The following is a 19,494-nucleotide window of genomic DNA, read 5'->3' as shown; positions in this document are numbered from 1 at the left end:
GACTTTGACTGACTGAACACACACAGCTGGAACAGCGCAACATTACAGCACAGCATTAAAATGGGTAAGTGCCTTTCACAATGGGGTTATCAATGTTTTCAACTTTAAGATGCTATAAATGAGACAGTTATGTTTGTTTTAATATTTATCTGTTTTACATCACGCTATAAAAGGTTAAATTGTGTAGTAGTTACTTTATAGATTTATTATCTACTTGTTCTGACATTTAAAAAAACCTAAATGTGTAACCTAACGTAATGCATATATTAAATAATATATTTGAACAAACCCAGTTTATTTGATGTTACCACATGCAGCACATTTTACGTTACCTGATGCTTGCATGTTTTCACTTATTGATCGATTTAAATGCATTTATTATATTAAACTTTAAGCTCATTCTTTTATTCATTTATTGTGTGCATGTTGATTTTGTCCATGCATCAATTACATTTTCTAGGATGAGATGCACATGCTGTTGCTTACTTGTTTACATTAACTACTGTATGCAATATTAGGCATAAAGGTTACATTTATTTACTGTAGTTCTTCATCTCCACCCCTAATGAAGCTGGAACACTGTGTTACATTGGTTTAAGCATCTCTGGTCTGTGCGAATGGTACACTGTGGTCAGTTATACAGTTTGGTGTTATTATATGGCATGCAACGAGTGTGTCAGGTTTATGTAATGAGTTATAAACTCACTATGTACTGTACTTTCCACGGCTGCATGTGAAGGTTCTTTGAAGAGTCTTAGTGAACGAGGTTCTGTATGGCATGCAAACATTATGTCTTTAGAAGTACAGACAGCTGTTTACAATGTGCTCCACTAACAATATTTACTAAGAGTCATAATGATTAAAATAGTATGCTCGAAAATAGTGACCGAACCATAAATGGAAAATTACAGCAAGAATTTCATGAGGGAAGAGATTCAAAGACTCATTATTTCTCTCCACTGGTTATAAAAGCTGCTTTCACTTGTTTGTTATTGTTTCATTCATGTAATCGCTTCCTTCATGGAAATGTGTGAGCAGATTGTTTGTGACACTGTACGACTGCAGAATACCTGTGCTGGTTTATCCTGGTTTAACCGTCCACAGCATCAGTCAGTCTGAAAGCTAAACAGAGGTGTGTACGCCAGCGCTGAGACACACACATCTCTTTAGACCAGGATTAAAGCTCTGCTAAAGATTACGACAGTGGCTTTACTGATAGAAAACAGAGAACACCCCACTGCGCACATCCCCCATTAAACATAGGCACACACACACACACACACACACACACACACTTTCTGTCTGGTCTGAAACTAATTTTCTGGCCGCAGGGTGGTTAGTTTACAACCCACTAAAGAGAGAAACTCAATCTGCATTCCCATGAGTGAGTCTCTATGATTTGAAAGTCCATCCATCTCTGTACCTTTCTATTGTTCCAGACAGACAAAAACTCCCAAAATTTCCCATTAATATCACATAACACAGATGTGTGATAAAGACCATCACAATATTGTATATAATGTATTATAATGATGTCATTGCAGACATTTTGCCCCCAAAGCACTTGAGGACACAAATGAAACTCTGTTTAATGACAGCCTGAAACCACAAATCTTTTTGTTTATTTTTGAGACCTAAAGTGTAAAAGTGTGTTTTTATCAATAGATCTAGAGAAGGACAGACAATGATTCTCAGATTTCAGCCAAAGAGTCCCACATAATAATAAAATATTATTTAATTGTATTGTATTATTTATTTTATTTTAATAGCTATTTTATCATTTATTTATAATTATATTGAAAATGTTTATTTTATTAATAATTAAATAAAATGTAAAACGCATATGAAAAGAATGAAACAAGACAAATGCTATACATTGAACAGAACGTCTCAGGTTACATATGTAACCATGGTTCCCTCAGTAGGGAACGAGACACTGCGTCCTGTAGGGGTCGCTATGGGGGAACGCCTCGTCGTGACCCGTGCCTTAAATGCTTTGCTAGTGCTCGCCATAATGAGATAAATAGAGATCGCTCTTACCACAGAAATGCACGCTTCAAACAAAACAGTCAATGAAGACGAAGAAGAGAATGATTTGTGCTCCCGGCGCCTATTTATACTATAGTCGCACCGGTAGTGACGTCATGGCTGTCGCCGGCCAACGAGTTGGTGTTTTTCAATGTATGCTTCAGACACGGGTCACGACGAGGCGTTCCCCCATAGCGACCCCTAGAGGACGCAGTTCGAAGTTCCCATGAAAGGGAACTGAATTACTGAGTGTCAGCGGTCAATCAATGACATGCATGTCTCAATGAAGTGTCCTTGAAGATGGCATCTGTTAACCACAAACCACATGCTTCACATGTGCAATGCATTCTTTACATTGTATCTCTTTAGCAGATGCTCCCACTAATGCTCTCTCACTGTTTGGTCTAAATTTTAGAACCTTGAAATGGCGTGCATAATTGCATGGCTTTATATGTGTAGGATGAGACTTACTTTAATTAATTAGTCATTGATTGGATGGCGACGTGTCACTATACAGTTACAAAACCTGAACTTTAGGCTACTAACAAAATGACATAAAATGTACTCGTTGTTGTTGTTTCGTTCCTGAATGAATCAGTGTTTATGAATGAATCAGTTGAATGAATGATTCAATGACTCATAAAGACAGTCACTTGTCGCCACCTACTGGCGTAACGATGTAACCTGCAGAAAGAATCACTCTAAAATCCTCACCACACAGGTGGAATGATACAAACAGCTGTTTGACTCTTATACACGCTGCTCAACCAATCAGATAAAAAAAAAAAGCTTTAAGAATAATTATTACCAAAGTCCCGGTTGTTGTTCATAACTGTGTGTGCAGTTATGTCCATGCAGGGAGAGCAGTAAAGATCTTTATCCTGTGTTCATTCAGCTCTGGACATCAGCACCTGGGATCTGGCGTGTCAGTTCAATAACACAGATCACCACACGGAGCTGAACGGCACGGATCGGCTGATCGTACGGAGAGGACAGACCTTCACCATCAACCTGTACCTGAACTCCGACTCTTACCAGCCCGGATACAGCCAGCTGCACATCACTGCAGAGACAGGTAATGAATGGAGATCTTAACCTAATATTTCAATACTCCAGGTAACGGAACATTAAAACGTTGGATAATGCTCTGGCAAGTTTCTATCAAAGTTATGAACAAACGCTCTTCCGGTACCTTTAATAGAATTTTCATTCAAAGTTATCTGATCTCAAAATATTAGCACAAAAGCATTATTTATAGACCATTCATGGAATGTTCTTTCCTGGAATGTTTTAGTTGGACTTTCATGTGTGTTTTTTTTAAATGTTACTATTTGTTTTAGATTGCTTAGAGAAGAATCGAAAGGAACATGAAATGTTTGCAAAATAATAAAATGGAATGTTCCCCTAGCATTTGCATAACCCGGGGAAAAATGTTTTTAAAACATTTTAAAAACCTCTAATGTTGAATGTTCAGAGAACATTCAGAAATAATGGTTTTATAACTAAATGGGAATGTTAGCAAAACGTTCTTGGAATAAATAAGGAATATTTTTGTCAGCTGGGACATTATCAAGTGCAGGTATGATGTGATATTTTAGAACAAAAACAAATGAATTTAGATGCCATATTTTATGGATTTTATACCCCTGCTGCCTGTAATATTTATATCTGCCTGTCAGTCGTTTTGACATCAGGTTTGCTGACATGTTTTTGAAGGCGGATTTTGGAAAGAAAGTTTTGGTTTAATGTTCTGGTCAATGTTAGCTAAATACCTTAAGTTCTTCCAGAAATAAACAATTTAAAGTAACCTAAGGTGGTTTTCTCATCTTAGCTGGTTTAATATCCCCTAAAACAATGAAAACAGACAAGCCCAACCAGGTAGTTACAAACTAACCAGGTTAGGCTGCTTAAAGATTTTTTTTTCTTACGAGGGATTAAATTCAATTCAATTTTTTAAACCAAGTTTGTTTGTTTTTTTTAGTTATTTTTTACCTAATAAGAGTGTTGACTGACATGTCAGAGGACTTACTAAAATAACCAAATTTGTAAACATTTTTAAAACTCATTCAGAAGAATACCTCTTAACTCTAAACAGACTTTGCTTTTAAAAATTACTATGACAACAATATAAAAAAGTTTATAATCAGAATAATCAATTCTCTTTTTGAAGAGGAATTCCCCTTACAATATTATATAAGTGATTCTGGAAGCTCGTTACAATTGTTCCTGTTTCCCAAAGTTTTGAACTTTCCCAAGTTCATTCTTTATAAGTAAAGATAAAGAAATGAAACATAATACTCAACAAGTGCAGTTGAGGACGGAGGTTAACACTACAGAGAGAATGTCAGGGCTCTTGTTGGACTTTCTGTGTTACAGATTCTGTCATGTGCTGGAGCAGGAACAAGATAACAAAGACATCAGTGAACACAAAGGGACACAGCAGTGTGTAAGCGCTGGCGTTCAGACAGGAAAGACTCTGCTCAGACTCAGATAACTCTAATGTCAAGAAAACAACACCATATGGCATGTTTAACGGAATCTGTGACGAGATATTGCACATGTAAACTCTTTATAAGTTATCAAAGAGTCAAGCACAAAGCTATTGGTTTTGGTGAACGTTCAGAAAACACCTCACTGTCTCTCTTTGTCTTTCTTAGTGGCGTGAGCCAAGCACCACACAACTTCTTTAGAAAAAATAATAAGTTTAAGCTGAATAGTATGCACAAACATGTCTTTTGCAGACAGCTACACGACAGTGACAAGCAATTTGTATCATTGAAAGGGAAAATGATTTTGGGATGTTGCATAAAAAAATGTTAAATCTTAAAATGTGCATAAAAACTTGTGTGAACGTGTTCAATGTGACACAATCAGATAATCAAAAGATCAATTTCATCTGATAATAAAGATAAATTTCATCCGATAATGGAAAATCTGTCATCATTTACTCACCCTCATGTCGTTCCAAAAATGTAGAGTTTTTTCTGCTGAACACAAAAGAAGATATTTAAAAAAAAAAAAATGTGTTCGGTTTCTATTGACTTCTATTGTATAGACAAAAAAAGGAAATGGAAGGAAAAAAATATTTTTTTGTGTTTAGCAGAAGGAAGAATAGCATACAGGAATGAAAGGACATTTTTGGGTGGACTATCCTTTATATTTACAGTGGGGGATTTTGTAGTGGGCGGGGCTACCCATCATGACCTTTCAGAAACCAATCAAAATGCCCCATCATGTCACATGTCATGGTTAGGAACAAAATCTCAGATTTGTGTGAAATTAAAGAATACATCAGACAAGCATTAATTGTTTTCTTACACCCAGACAAACCAAAACGTACCCAAGCTTCAGACACTTTTGTTGATGTTGTTGTACTGACGGGAAATTCTAATCACTTCTGTGTTAGTCACACTCGAGCACTTTGGCGCGAGTTCACAGGAGTGCTTTTCTGGAAGACGTCCAAATCTGAGCACATGGAATTGCAGTGTGTGCGTTTGTCCGGCGGCCTTTAAACGCGGGGTCAATGAGAGCTCACATTCCCAGAGATTCAGAGACCGCTGCCACAGCTGCAGACACATTCCTGAACGCCGTTTAGAATTGAAGGAGAGGGGGATTTTGATGTGCATATGGAGAAATATTCTGATTGTATCTGTGAAGGTCTTTAAGTCCAGAACAATGTGAACTTTGCGACAGGCTGAGGGGCCTAATTACATGAGCTCAGATGAAACAATGCATCCCTACAGAACCCTTCACACTCCATGCGGAAAAGTTTGACATGCAACAAAGCAACCCTTTTAAAACCAGCAACATTGTAGTGGCTGCATTTTAGAAGATACTTTTAAGATTCATCATAAAAACAGCGGACTTGTTGATGATTTTATTTCACTGAGCTTGTTGGGCAATGCATTCTGGGGTTGCGTTATCCATGAAGGATACATGCACTGCTGCCTAAATTAATATGAATGAAAAACATTTACTTTAGTGCAAATGTAGTTCTTACTGACGTTCCCCATGTTCATTTATGAATAAAAGAGTAAGAATATTTAATGTTTTTTTTTTATTAAAAAAAAAGTCTCACCAAGTCTGCATTTATTTGATCAAAAATACATATATATTTTGACAATTTAAAATAAGTGTTTTCTATTTGAATATATTTAAAATGTTATTTATATCTGTAATAAAATGCTGAATTTACTCCAGTCTTTAGAAATCCTTCAGAAATCATTCTAATATGCTGATTTGCTGTTCAAGAAACATTTCTGATTATTATCAATGTTGAAAACAGTCGTGCAGGATTCTCTGATGAATGAAAAGTTCAAAAGAAGAGCCTTTGTCAGAAATAGAAATATTTTGTAACATTACTCACATTACTAACATTAGTCTGTATCGTCATTTTTGGTCAATTTAATGCATCCTTGCTGAATAAAAGTATTAATTGCATTCCTAAATTTTAATTGCACAGCTTTAAACTTCTAAACATTTATTTAAAAATTGAAACATTTTGGAAAATTAAAAATATGTATATCTTCCCTCTTTCACTTTGTAATTGACCCATACACAGCATTTAACCATATTTTGGGTTATTTACATAAAATTCCATGTGAAACTTGCATCAGAAAAGAGCATTTTTTTCATCAGTTGATAAGGTAGGATCGGTCAGTAACAAAGCCCATTTTGATTTAGATCATCTTTGGTGTTTTATCCTGTTTGTTGGCTAGGCCCTCAGCCGGAGGAGCAGTATGGCACGAGGGCCGTGTTTGGCCTCAGCGATGAGATCAACGACACGTGCTGGAGCGCAGCGTTCAGCAGTCCACCCGGAGACACCGTTTGTCTTTCTGTCTGTGCCGCGCCTGACGCTCCCATCGGCCGGTACATCTTGACTCTAGATGGGCGCATCCAGTTCGACTTCATACTGCTCTTCAATCCCTGGTGCCCACGTGAGTGAAAACAGATGCGTTTGGGTGTTCCTCACACACACGCCTTAAGGTTATAGATACGGATATCCTGTTCTTTATATGAACTGATGGCAGAGACAGATGAGTAAGATCTCTGCGTACTCAACCCATGATCTGATTTACAGGAGATGTGGTCTACATGGACAGCGAGGAGAAACTGGCCGAGTACGTTCTGGCTCAGGATGGGATCATCTTCAGGGGCAATGCCGAATACCCAGTCCCCATAGCCTGGTATTTTGGACAGGTACCAACAAACAAACACACCGTTACACATGTTCACAATCTAACTGCATTTTAAATGCTGATCTCACCTCCTAAAAACACAAACAAATGAGTTCTGCTCAAAAGACAGTCTAACACGTGACAGCCGAGACACGAATGAAGGTAAATAACATGAAAAAGAAGAAATAGCTGGTGAGGAACATTTCGCATTTTAGTATTATTACTGTGCTATAATAGTATTTATTCATATTTTGCAGTCGTTATTTGTTTTGTATTTTCTGTTTACATTTTAATTAAAGTTTTTGTAATTCTGTTTTAAGTTTTTGTCATTTTTATAATTTTTTTGAGTATGTCTGATTTTATTCATTTTATTTCAGTTTGCTCTTTTTAGTAATTATTCTTTTTTATTTTTATATTTGTTTTCATTTTAATTTGAGTAAAAGTTTTAGTAATTCTGTTTTGCATTTTTTGTTGTTTTTATTAGTTTATATGTCTGGTTTAGTTATTTTAATTATTTGATTTTTATTTCAGTTTTTGTTTTAGTAATTTCAGTACTTCAACTTAAACCAAACGAAAATCAGAAATTTTGCTTTGGCAACTAACTGAAATAAAATGTTAATAAAATAAAAGGACTTTGGAGTGGCCTAGTCAAAGTCCTGACCTGAATCCTATTGAGATGCTGTGGCATGACCTTAAAAAGGCGGTTCATGCTCGAAAACCCTCCAATGTGGCTGAATTACAACAATTCTGCATAGATGAGTGGACCAAAATTCCTCCACAGCGCTGTAACATACTCATTGCAAGTTATCGCAAACGCTTGATTGCAGTTGTTGCTGCTAAGGGTGGCCCAACCAGTTATTAGGTTTAGGGGCCAAACACTTCTTCACACAGGGCCATGTAGTTTTGGATTTTGTTTTCCCTTAATAATAAAAACCTTCATTTAAAAACTGCATGTTGTGTTCACTTGTGTTATCTTTGACTAATATTTAAATTTTTTTCATTTGAAATATAATATACTGTACAGTATTTTATGTGGGTCATCTGCTCTTCCAATAAAAATTTGGGTTACACTTTATTTCGATAGTCCACTTTATACATTCTACTGTAAGTAACTATGCAACTACATGTCAACTAACTCTCATTAGAGCATTTGTAGACTGTTAGATTAGGGTTAATAGAATAAGTTGCCGTACTTGCAAAGTTACTTATAGTCAGTAGAACTTCTGTTGAGCGACCATCAAAATAACGTGTTAGTAGATATTAAGCAGACAGACTTCTAATACTCTAATGACTGCTAGTTGACATGTAGTTGCAAAGTTATTTATAGGTAGTTATGAAGTAATAAGTAAAAGTAATAAGTAAAGTAAGTAATGTCTAAAGTGGACTATCAAAATAAAGTGTTACCAAAATTTGGAGTTGATATTGAGATCTCTTGTTTTTGATTGAAGACTTCTGAGTGCAGTTTGAGATATTATTGAGATTCTGAGACTCAATGTGAGACACTGAATCAAATCATCTGAGATGTCAGGAGTTTCAGAACGATATCATGTGTTCTCCATTTAATCTAATTGCTTGCTTGCTGGATCTCATATTTTTTGTTTCTAAAGGCATTTTGGGGGAAAATACTTTTTTTGTAAATGTTTTAGTAACGGCTACCGATTGTGATGTGCAGGAGTGCATTATTTGCTCATTGATTGTGGCTCTGTTGTGTTTGCCCTGTAGTTTGAGGAGGGCATACTGGACGCTTGTTTGAGAATCCTGGACATGAACCCTAAACACAGTAGGAACCCTGGGAAGGACTGTTCTGGACGCAGAAACGTCATTTATGTCACAAGAGTGCTGAGTGCTATGGTCCGTACTCTAATACACACACGCAAATGAAAAATAGTCCGTTTTTAATTAGATGCAACTGTTTTCATCAAAACTTCACAGAAGTGAGTGAAACATACTCTGCTGTTCAAAAGTTTGGGGTCAGTAAGATTTAAATTTTAAAATCAATGAATACTTTTATTCATCAAGGACGCATTAAATTGATGAAAAGTGACAGTAAAGACATTTATAATGTTACAAAAGATTCCTATTACAAATAAATGCTGTTCTTTTGAACTTTTTATTCATCAAATTATCTTTAAATACAAAATGTTTCCACAAACATTGGGCAGCACAACTGTTTTCAACATTGATAATAATCAGAAATGTTTCTTGAGCAGCAAATCAGCATATTAGAATGATTTCTGAAGATCATGTGACACTGAAGACTGGAGTAATGATGCTGAAAATTCAGCTTTGATCACAGAAATAAATTACAATCTATAATATATTCACATAGAAAACAGCTATTTTAAATTGTAATAATATTTTACAATTTATTACAGTTTTTACTGTATTTTTTATCAAATAAATGAAACCTTGGTGAGCAGAAGAGACTTCTTTCAAACACTTTTTAACAAATCTTAGAAACTCCAAACTTCTGAATGAGAGTGTATAAATGCTTTAGTATAATATAAAACGTTGGTTCTTTAAACAGTAAAACAGTAGAAAATAGAGCCAGCTATGGATTTATATCCCACACAATGCATCAACTTGAAAAAAAAAAGTAGTATATTGATAATAATCAGAAAAGTTTTTTTGTAGTTAGCAGACATCAGGATGATGTTCTCTCATTCCCTCTACAGATCAACAGCAATGACCGGGATTACGGCGTGCTGGAGGGCTGCTGGAAGGACACGTTTGATGGCGGCGTGAGCCCCATGTCCTGGAGAGGAAGCGTTCAGATCCTGAGAACGTGGAGCAGCACTTCCTGTCTGCCGGTGCGCTTCGGCCAGTGCTGGGTGTTCGCAGCCGTCGCCTGTACAGGTATCAGATGACCCTATTGATAAATGCAAATGATAAAATGCATCTAAACAGTGGTTCTCAGCACATTTCCAAGGGGGCCGCAATATGACTTGAAATGATTTTAAAAAAGACAAAGCACTCTTTAAAATAAGCTAAAACATCCAAAATAGAGATTTTTCCTCATCAACTGAGATTTTTTTTATGAACCAGGGTTTTGGAAAACCTGGACATGTGAGATAATGTTGATTTCTAGACCTGCAGAATTCATGGAAATTAATACAACCTTTAAAAGTCACATATAGTAGCCTATAATCACAAATGACTGGAAAAATCATATAAATTCACTGGTCATAAAGAGTGTGAACCCATAAGAACATTCAGTTCTTAATTAAAACATCTTAACATATTGCTACTCATAATTAGGCTTGCCGCGATAGACGATGTTGACGGTGATACTGTTGTTAAGCCGCAACACCGGTTTCGTCACTTGCCCACCTCGGCACCGACCCCCACCGTCGTTTTTATTTTTTTATAGTAATAAAACAACAGTCGTATCACAGATCAGATTTCATTTCTCCAGAGAGGAGATAGAGTCCAGCTGACTGGTGAGAAGAGTGAGGTGAGACAGACAAGAAGAGTGAGGTGAGACAGACAAGAAGAGTGAGGTGAGACAGACAAAAAGAGTGAGGTGAGAAGAGTGAGGTGAGACAGACAAGAAGAGTGAGGTGAGGAGTGAGGTGAGACAGACAAGACGATCGCGGATGATTTAGTTTCGAAACGAAATGCAAAAGCACCTGTTTGGTAGTATTTTGGATTTTGAAAAGCCTGTTGACTTTTGCCGTTTATCAAAGGTGATTTTGGACGTTTTTTTAAACATTCGTTTCTTATTTAATTGGTTCCACAGTGTTTGCTGATTTTTACTTTATTTAAACTTTGTGTAATTTATTTATTTTATTTGACATCAAGGTGTATGCCGTGCCTCCAAGCTTTCTTATTCGTTTTGCTAATAAACTTTCTACGTTTCTTATTTATTTGGTTATATATTATACATGTTTACTTATTTACAGTTTTGTATAGGCTACCTATTTAAACTTTATGCAAGTTATTTGTTATTTTATATTAGGCATAGCCTTCCCTATAGCATGGTGTATTTTTATTCGTTTTGTTAATAAAAGTTCTATGTTTTATATATAGGCTAAAGTGAGTTTGACGTTGTATTTTGTTGTTGCATTCAAGCAATTGATGCCGAATTGTCGTTAATTCGAAAGTGAAAGTAAAATGCGCACGTTGCTTTTAAGCTATTTAAAAGCGAGGAAAAGAGGGAAAATTCAAACGAACTAAAAACGAACAATTGCTTTACGTCGAATTGCCGCTATTTGAAAGTGAAAGTAAAATGCGCATGGTGCTTTTAAGCTATTTAAAGCAAAGGAAAGCGAGGAAAAGAGGGAAAATTCAAACGAAATAAAAACGAACAATTGCTTTACGCCGAATTGCCGCTATTTGAAAGTGAAAGTAAAATGCACACGCCGCCTTTACAAGCTATTTAAAAGTGAAGGAAAGCGAGGAAAAGAGGAAACGCCCCTGTCCCCATGGTGATACCGGTATTACCCGTGTTGTCACATGTCGATTAACTGGTTGGAAAATTTCCTCACCATCACAACCCTACTCATAATTTCCGTAAATAAAAAGTTTGAAGTTTATGGCATGCAATTATGAGTTTATATCTCGCTAATCTGAGTTTATATTCTGAGCGAAAAAAGTCAGAAGTGCGCAAAAAAAAAAAAGTCTCAATTACCCTTTATATTTTTTAATCCTGTGGCAGAAACAAGCTGAGCTTTGTCTGATCTACTGTTTCTTTACACATCAGCAAAAATGTAAATGTTCCTATTTGGACTATATGTTAATAATTTTACATTTTATTAGAATTATGCAGTTCAGTCATTTTTTTTTCATTCTAAAGACTTATTTGTTACTTTTGTACAATAAACAGTTTTGGTTCTGTGTTAAGCCTCCAGTCAACTTCTAAAGCAAAGCCAGTTGAAAAACCACTGGATAAAACTAGACATGAAGCAGGTTCTTGTGTTTTTCCTCAGTGTCTCGTGCTCTGGGAATCCCATGCAGGGTGGTAACAAACTTCTATTCCGCCCATGATACCAACAGCAACCTTGTAATCGAGCGTTATCTCAACGAGAAAGGAGAAATAGACAGCAGCACCAGAGATATGATATGGTATGAAGAACCACGTCTTTTATCCAAACATGTTTTAAAACACTTCTATAAAAATAACACATGAAGAAAGTGATTTGTCAGTCAAAACCTGTATTTAAAAATACAGAAAGCACATATTTTGACACTTACAGTATGTAAATGTCATTGTATTGGACATTCAACAGTGTTTATCTGTTGTAGGAACTACCACTGTTGGGTCGAGAGCTGGATGACGCGACCCGATCTCCCTCCGGGTTTTGACGGCTGGCAAGCGAGTGACCCGACACCGCAGGAGAAAAGTGAAGGTGTGCAGACGGCTCTTTCCTTCTGTCATACAGCAAATCAAACATCCCTAAGCTTAAAGGGATAGTTCACCCAAAATTCTGCACAGCAAAAAAAGTGTTTTCCATTACAACTACATTCTTAAATCAAGATACATTAATTTGAGAAGCAGAATGACTTAGGATATTAAGTCTTGTTTCTTGAAAAAAAACAAGAAAACAAGAAAAGAATCTGCCAGTGGGGTCATAAAAATAAAAATAATTCAAATGGAAAACAAGATAATTTTTCTATAATTGTTTTTCTTACCCTATATTGCCAGATATTTTTTTCTTGTTTTAAGAAATAAAATCACTTAATTTGAGAAGCAGAATTACTTAGGATATTAAGTCTTGTTTTTTGAAAAATATATCAAAATTGAGTTTATGAGAAAAAAAATAATCTGCCAATGGAGTCAGAAAAATAAAAATAATTCAAATGGAAAACAACCCTATATTGCCAGATATTTTTTTCTTGTTTTAAGAAATAAAATCACTTAATTTTTATATATTTTTTAGGAAACAAAACTTGAAGTAAAACAAAAGCAACAAAATTACTCAATATATTAAGTTTTGTTTTCTGAAAAATGTATCAAAATTAAGTGAGTTTTTGCTTTATATAAAAAAAAAACATATCTGCCAACAAGGAACGAAAAATAATCTTGTTCCCTTTCATGGGAACTTCGAACTGCGTCCTCTAGGGGTCGCTATGGGGAACGCCTCGTCATGACCCGTGTCTGAAGCATACATTGAAAAAACACCAACTCGTTGGCCGGCGACAGCCATGACGTCACTACCGGTGCGACTATAGTATAAATAGGCGCCGGGAGCTACACATCATTCTCTTCTTCGTCTTCATTGACTGTTTTGTTTGAAGCGTGCATTTCTGTGGTAAGAGCGATCTCTATTTATCTCATTATGGCGAGCACTAGTAAAGCATTTAAGGATGTGTGCATCCGTGTTGACGTTGTTTAACATCTGATGACACACACGATCTATGCGTTGTTTGTTTGGGCAAAGAGCACGCACGTGATGTCTCCGAGGGGGCAATCGGCGTGCACTCGCCGGCCAACGAGTTGGTGTTTTTTCAATGTATGCTTCAGACACGGGTCACGACGAGGCGTTCCCCATAGCGACCCCTAGAGGACGCAGTGTCTCGTTCCCTATTCAGGAAACCATGGTTACATAAGTAACCTGAGACGTTTTCCCATTTGAATTAAATTCATTTTTCTGACTGCATTGGTAGATTTTTTAATTGTTTTAAACAAAAGCTCGCTTTTTCAGAAAACAAATCTTAATATATTAAGTGATTTTGCTTCTAAAATAAATATATCTTGATTTAAGCATGTTTCAATATTTGTACTGGAAAACAAGACAAAAATTTTATATTCTCAGGTTTATATATATATATATATATATATATATACTTTTTTGTTTTTAAACCTGAGAAGTTTCTGTCAATAAAAGTCCAGGTAACCAAAACTTAAAAGCAAGATTTCAAAATCAATCCCTATATATTGAGCAAGTTAATCCAAGTCTTGTGAAGAGATACGTTTGCTTTATATGATGAACAGATTTAACTCTGTCAAAAAGAAAATTATTTTAAGATCTCAAATAAATAAACTAAAATAAAGCAGCTGAGAAGTGTCTTTCTGTCTCTCAGGCGTGTTCTGCTGCGGGCCGGTTCCTGTGCGGGCGATAAAAGAAGGAGAGCTGACCTTCAAATACGATGCACCATTTGTGTTCGCGGAGGTGAACGCAGACTTAGTGCACATCCTGAAGTATAACGATGGGAGCACAAGGAAAATCGTGAATGACCAAAAAGTTGGGCAGAAGATCAGCACCAAGAGCGTAGGCCGAGATGAGAGAGAAGACATCACACACCTGTACAAATATCCTGAAGGTAGGAACACGCAAACAAGTGCACTTCCTTTCAATAACCACGCGCATGAAGAGGAGGTTGATTTTGCGATAACCGCTTCCAGGTTCTGCGGAGGAGAGGCAGGTTTTCGAGAAGGCAAACCACCAGAACAAGCTGCATCAGCAGCAAGCGAACCCTGGGCTGCAAATCACCATCAAGCTGTCGACGGGGATCAGGAAGGGCTGCGACTTTGACGTCTTTGCAATCGTGACCAATAAGACCGAGGAGGATAAGAAGTGCCGTCTGGTGTTTGCGTCACGCGCCGTGTCATATAATGGCGTCATCGGGCGCGAGTGCGGTTTCAAAGACCTGCTCAATGTGGAGCTGGCACCTGGAGGAGGTGAGCGGCCTGTGCTTTCATTACTGCACTGCTCTATGTGTTGATGTGTGATTCAGTGTGCAAAGGTGAGCGCATCTACATAAGCAAGCTCTATTTTGTGCACAGACATTTGATAAAAACATGCTAGCAGTGCATTGGCCAGGCATTCACATAAACATTTGCATATGCATGAAATTAAGCGTTAGCGTTAGTTCTGGCAGGTCACGTGAGTCAAAGCAAAGTTTATGAGAAGTATCTATCATTTTGACGATAGTGGTCCTGACAGAACTATGGTTTTGGCCTTGGTAAAGCCACTGTAATGCACGGCCTAGAGTGCAATGACTATTTTTAATAAAAGGCTGTTTTAAATAAATAATTATCCAATATTGAATAGATTTTAGTAGATTTTATTAGTAGTAGTAGTATTAATAACAGTTATTTATTTTATAAATAAATTGATTTATACATTTATTTTAATATTATTTATGTTATTATTGTAAACATTTTATGTTATTTAATTATATTTATATTTATATTGTTAATTTTAATATTATTATATTATATTTAATATAATATATATTTTTAATATTATTTATGTTATTATTGTAAACATTTGATATTATTTAATTATATTTATATTATACAATAATAATATTGCATATATAATTAATAATAATAATAATAATAAATTCTTTAATGATTTAATTTCTGATTGAATGATCATGTAACATTATGTATCATTATGTATGATCATTATTTAATTTCTGAAGGCTCCAGACCACTGCCAAAACCTCTGCTTTTATAGAGCTGCTCACACTGGCTGATGATCAGTTAATTAAAGGTATTTGATTAGCAGTGCCTGACCGTTACTTACCCTCTTAAACTAAGGTGTCCTTAGTTTGTCACACATGGCTTTTCCATTTTGGCCTAGTTTTTGTTATTTATATTTAGTATTTATTAGAAGTTGTGTAGATGCTTTGTGTTATGCATGTACTGTAGTGTGTGTTCTCACTGTGTTGTGTGTTTGTTCACAGAGAGGAAGGTTCCTCTAAAGCTGAACTACAGTAAATACTGTACTAATCTAACGGAGGACAATCTCATCCGTCTGGGTGCTCTGCTGATCGACTACAGCACCAAGGAAGCCATGATGGCCATGCGTGACATCGTGCTGGATGACCCCGAGATCAAAATCAGGGTACGACCACAGGATCACAAGTGGACATGACAATGGTGATCATATTCATGCTGATGTATGTGTGTCATTCCAGATTCTGGGAGAACCCAAAGAGAAGCGTAAGCTGGCAGCAGAGCTCACCCTACAGAACCCGCTGCCAGAAACCTTACAAGGCTGCTGCTTCACCATCGAGGGAGCAAACCTCACCGGCGGCAGCAGCATCACCGAGAAGTAAGAACTCAACAACGCTGCTGTGTGTCTTCAGTAAAATGAGAAAGCAGAAACACGGTCCATTTATTTAAATGCACATTTTGGGATATCACATGAAATAATGCTATATGGAAGCATGATAAAGACGCAAATACTATTCAAGTACACTTAAGTCTGATAATTCTATTATAATATATATTATAATATTTTTCAATTAGTTTTTATTATTTAATATTACTATTAAACAGAATTGGGGTCAAAGACGAAAAAGGGTTTAAGCATAAAAACAATACTGCTTTAAATTGTTGTTTTTCCAAAAAAAAAAAAATTTAAAACGTTTTCTGTTTAATGTAATTGTATGTTTGTTTTTGTTTTTCTGAGCAAAAAATAAATATCATACATTTTCCCCTGATTTACAGAAGACACCCACTAAAATGTCATTCAGTGTAACAATCTCGTCAGGCATATTTACAACAAAAATAAATTTATGACATATTAAAAAGCTAATTACTTTCACCCCAAATACTAATTAGTTGTTATTTTACATTTTTTTAATTTGCCACTATCCTAGGTTTTGCCCATTTGTCAGTAAGAATTTTTCTTACTCATTTAAAACCCAATAAAATTTAATATGCTCACTTATTCTTTTATATATTTTAATATGTACAGGTCAGAATAAGTATGTTGTTTGAATTTTTACATAAATATAAGTGTTACACTGAATGACAATGGAACATTATTTCAACCAAATTTTGACATTTTATTCTTCAAAAACTTATTTGAAACCTTAAAAGTAGACACTTTACTTACATTTAATGTGCTTTCTATGGACATAAAATCACTTTTGTAAATTTCTTTTGATGCGGACATCTTAACGTCTTTGACCCATTGATACAGATTTATATTTTTGATGTGTACATACTTTAATTATTTTTAGCAGTAATAGCAGCAATAACAATAATTTATTATTATTTTTTATTTATTTTTTTTTCAGAGCCACATTTTGAGATATCACATGAAAAAATGCTAAATGGATGCAACAATATGCAAATACAGTTCACAGAATGCACATGAACAGGTTGTACTAACTACATGGGTTAAGGTTCGGATTAGTTAATACCCGCTAATTATCCAGTTATTGTAATAATAATTGTAGTAAGCACACACAAAAAAAGGTTGTAGAAACCTTTTTACACTTAGAAATCTCTAGCAAATTTCACCAATAATTACAATTGGAGAAATGGCGAGTAATTACACATGAAAGTAGAAAGACTGAAATACTCCAATTCTCTTTGAAATATAATGTTTTACAGTGCATCGTAAAATGAAATATGGATCTAAACTTAATCCTTAAAAAATCCATAAAACATACAATTCAAAAAATGTGCATAAGCTAGAATTAAAACATTTAACATTTGTGCATCAAAAACGTCTGTGACTGAATAATTCACTGTCAGACCATTATCATCTGTTTTAACATTTTTCAAAACTCCCCACAATCCCAGATTTTCAGGGTGGTCCTCTCACTTTTAATACCGACTGTACATTTAAACACAGCGAGGACACACCTCATGCTGTTCTTTGCTAGTGTCTGTTAGTTAGATTTCTAATGTGTAAATATTTATTCGTCTCAGACTGGAGTCACCCGTTGAACCCGGGCAGGAGGCCAAAGTCAAAATCTACTTCACTCCCACTCAGTCTGGCCTGCGCAAACTCGTGGTGGATTTTGACAGCGACAAGCTGGGCCACGTTAGAGGATACAAGAACGTTATCATCGGGAAATGAGACCCTTCGGTGCTGGAGAACGGAATGTGAAATCCTCTATTTTTCTATGTACTTGTTAGTATTCACAGAGTGTTACGTTATCTTTTATATACTGTATTTTTCTAAGAATGTGAAAGCCAAGCTGGGCAATATGCAACAATAAATGTCAAGAAATCCTTTCATTTTTAGAACGCTGGAACATGCATATTCCTGGATGTGTTTGGCGCCCCATTGCATTGTGGGAAATATCATGCTGTAAAAACACGAATGAAAATGATGCATGCATGCAAGAGACAGTAGTTTAAGAGAGTAAACATTTTATATGCAATTTTTATGTTTTTGGTATCTTTATATTCAGCTGTGACATTAAAAAACAATTACGCTATTACGTTTTTAATCTGTTTTCATTTAAAGGCCTCATATCATGAAAAACCTAATTTGAATTCTTGAAAAGTATAAAAAAGGTTATTTTTTGAAACTAAGCAGCAAAATCGACTCTCAAAAGTGACATCTGTTTGTTCACATTAATCATGCAAATGTATAACGATGCCCATTGAATGTGTCCACTAAGACTTTTTTATGTCCAAAAAACCCATGACTAACAATTTTTTTTTTTAGCAATGTTATTTCCTGAGGTTCTAAAATTATGATACGAGCCCATTAAAGGTTTTTCTTCAGTTTAATCATTGCACACGTTTGATGCACTTTAAATGATGCCCAGAATGCTGTTATCAACATGAACACTAGAAGATTATCTCAGCACATGACTATTCATTTGCCAACACAGGAAGTCAGTCAGACAGCCTACAGTTACTGATCACACGCTCTTTTCCCAAACACTGTTGCTAGAGCACATAAACATTTACATACAGCATTACAGCATTACCTTTGGCATCATTTTCTGGCCACATTCACTTTTGTTTCATAACAAGTAATAAATTAACTCATACAAATGCAGTTGATCCCTGTATTTCCCAATGTAAATACTGCAGATGGATGAGAGTGAACTGTCATATGCATTTATTTTTTTACAATTAAATAAAAAAAAAAATGGTTTGTGCTCCTAGGCTTAAAAAGACATGAGTAATTGATGACAGGATTGTAGTTTCGCGGTGAATAAAACAGAACAGAAACTGCTTTTATATTAAATAAATTATGTTCCTCGGAAGGCTATCATCACATTTAGGCCCCAATAGTATAATTTTTGTTTGAAAATGAATCTGAAGATTATAGGTTTATCCTGATGGTGGCAGTGTTGCATCATGCACAATTTACAGAAGAGCCTGATATTAAAAAATAGCATGAACACGGTATCTTATCTCTGAGCAGAAGACAATAAATCAAGCTTCAAAAGCATATTTTCAGACTTTATAAACTATCATCACAAAATTAGAGTTGAGCAAATAACAGCAACTATTTTTAATGTTTATATGACTTAACTGAAACGTGATAATACACTCTAAAAAACGCTGGGTTAAATACAACCCAGTGCTGGATAAAATAGGGACAAACCCAGCAATTGGGTTGTTTTGACCCAGCGG

The 19,494-nt window shown here is 35.6% G+C and overlaps 1 protein-coding gene across 1 annotated transcript; it reads left to right on the top strand.

Moving 5' to 3' along the window:
• Positions 1–18,357, top strand: LOC107690815 (protein-glutamine gamma-glutamyltransferase 2-like). The gene is made up of 13 exons (XM_016489231.1): positions 1–64; positions 2,924–3,103; positions 6,747–6,965; positions 7,109–7,227; positions 8,928–9,056; positions 9,881–10,061; positions 12,134–12,269; positions 12,450–12,553; positions 14,229–14,468; positions 14,551–14,826; positions 15,840–16,000; positions 16,074–16,210; positions 17,824–18,357. The coding sequence occupies exons 1-13, from the start codon at positions 61–63 to the stop codon at positions 17,972–17,974; spliced, it is 2,037 nt and encodes a 678-aa protein (XP_016344717.1). The 5' UTR covers positions 1–60; the 3' UTR covers positions 17,975–18,357.
• The last annotated feature ends 1,137 nt before the right edge of the window (positions 18,358–19,494 follow it).

This window comes from Sinocyclocheilus anshuiensis, unplaced genomic scaffold (genome assembly GCF_001515605.1).
Source record: "Sinocyclocheilus anshuiensis isolate Anshui unplaced genomic scaffold, SAMN03320099.WGS_v1.1 scaffold1753, whole genome shotgun sequence".
Classification (NCBI taxonomy): Eukaryota; Metazoa; Chordata; class Actinopteri; order Cypriniformes; family Cyprinidae; genus Sinocyclocheilus; species Sinocyclocheilus anshuiensis.
This window is presented reverse-complemented; position numbering and strand designations above follow the sequence as displayed.

Bases quoted from the DNA above. Each gene is read 5' to 3' on its own strand.
- LOC107690815 (XM_016489231.1), top strand. The intron at 14,827-15,839 runs GTGAGCGGCCTG...GTTTGTTCACAG, and splicing joins GGAGCTGGCACCTGGAGGAG to AGAGGAAGGTTCCTCTAAAG. The intron at 16,211-17,823 runs GTAAGAACTCAA...TATTCGTCTCAG, and splicing joins GGCAGCAGCATCACCGAGAA to ACTGGAGTCACCCGTTGAAC.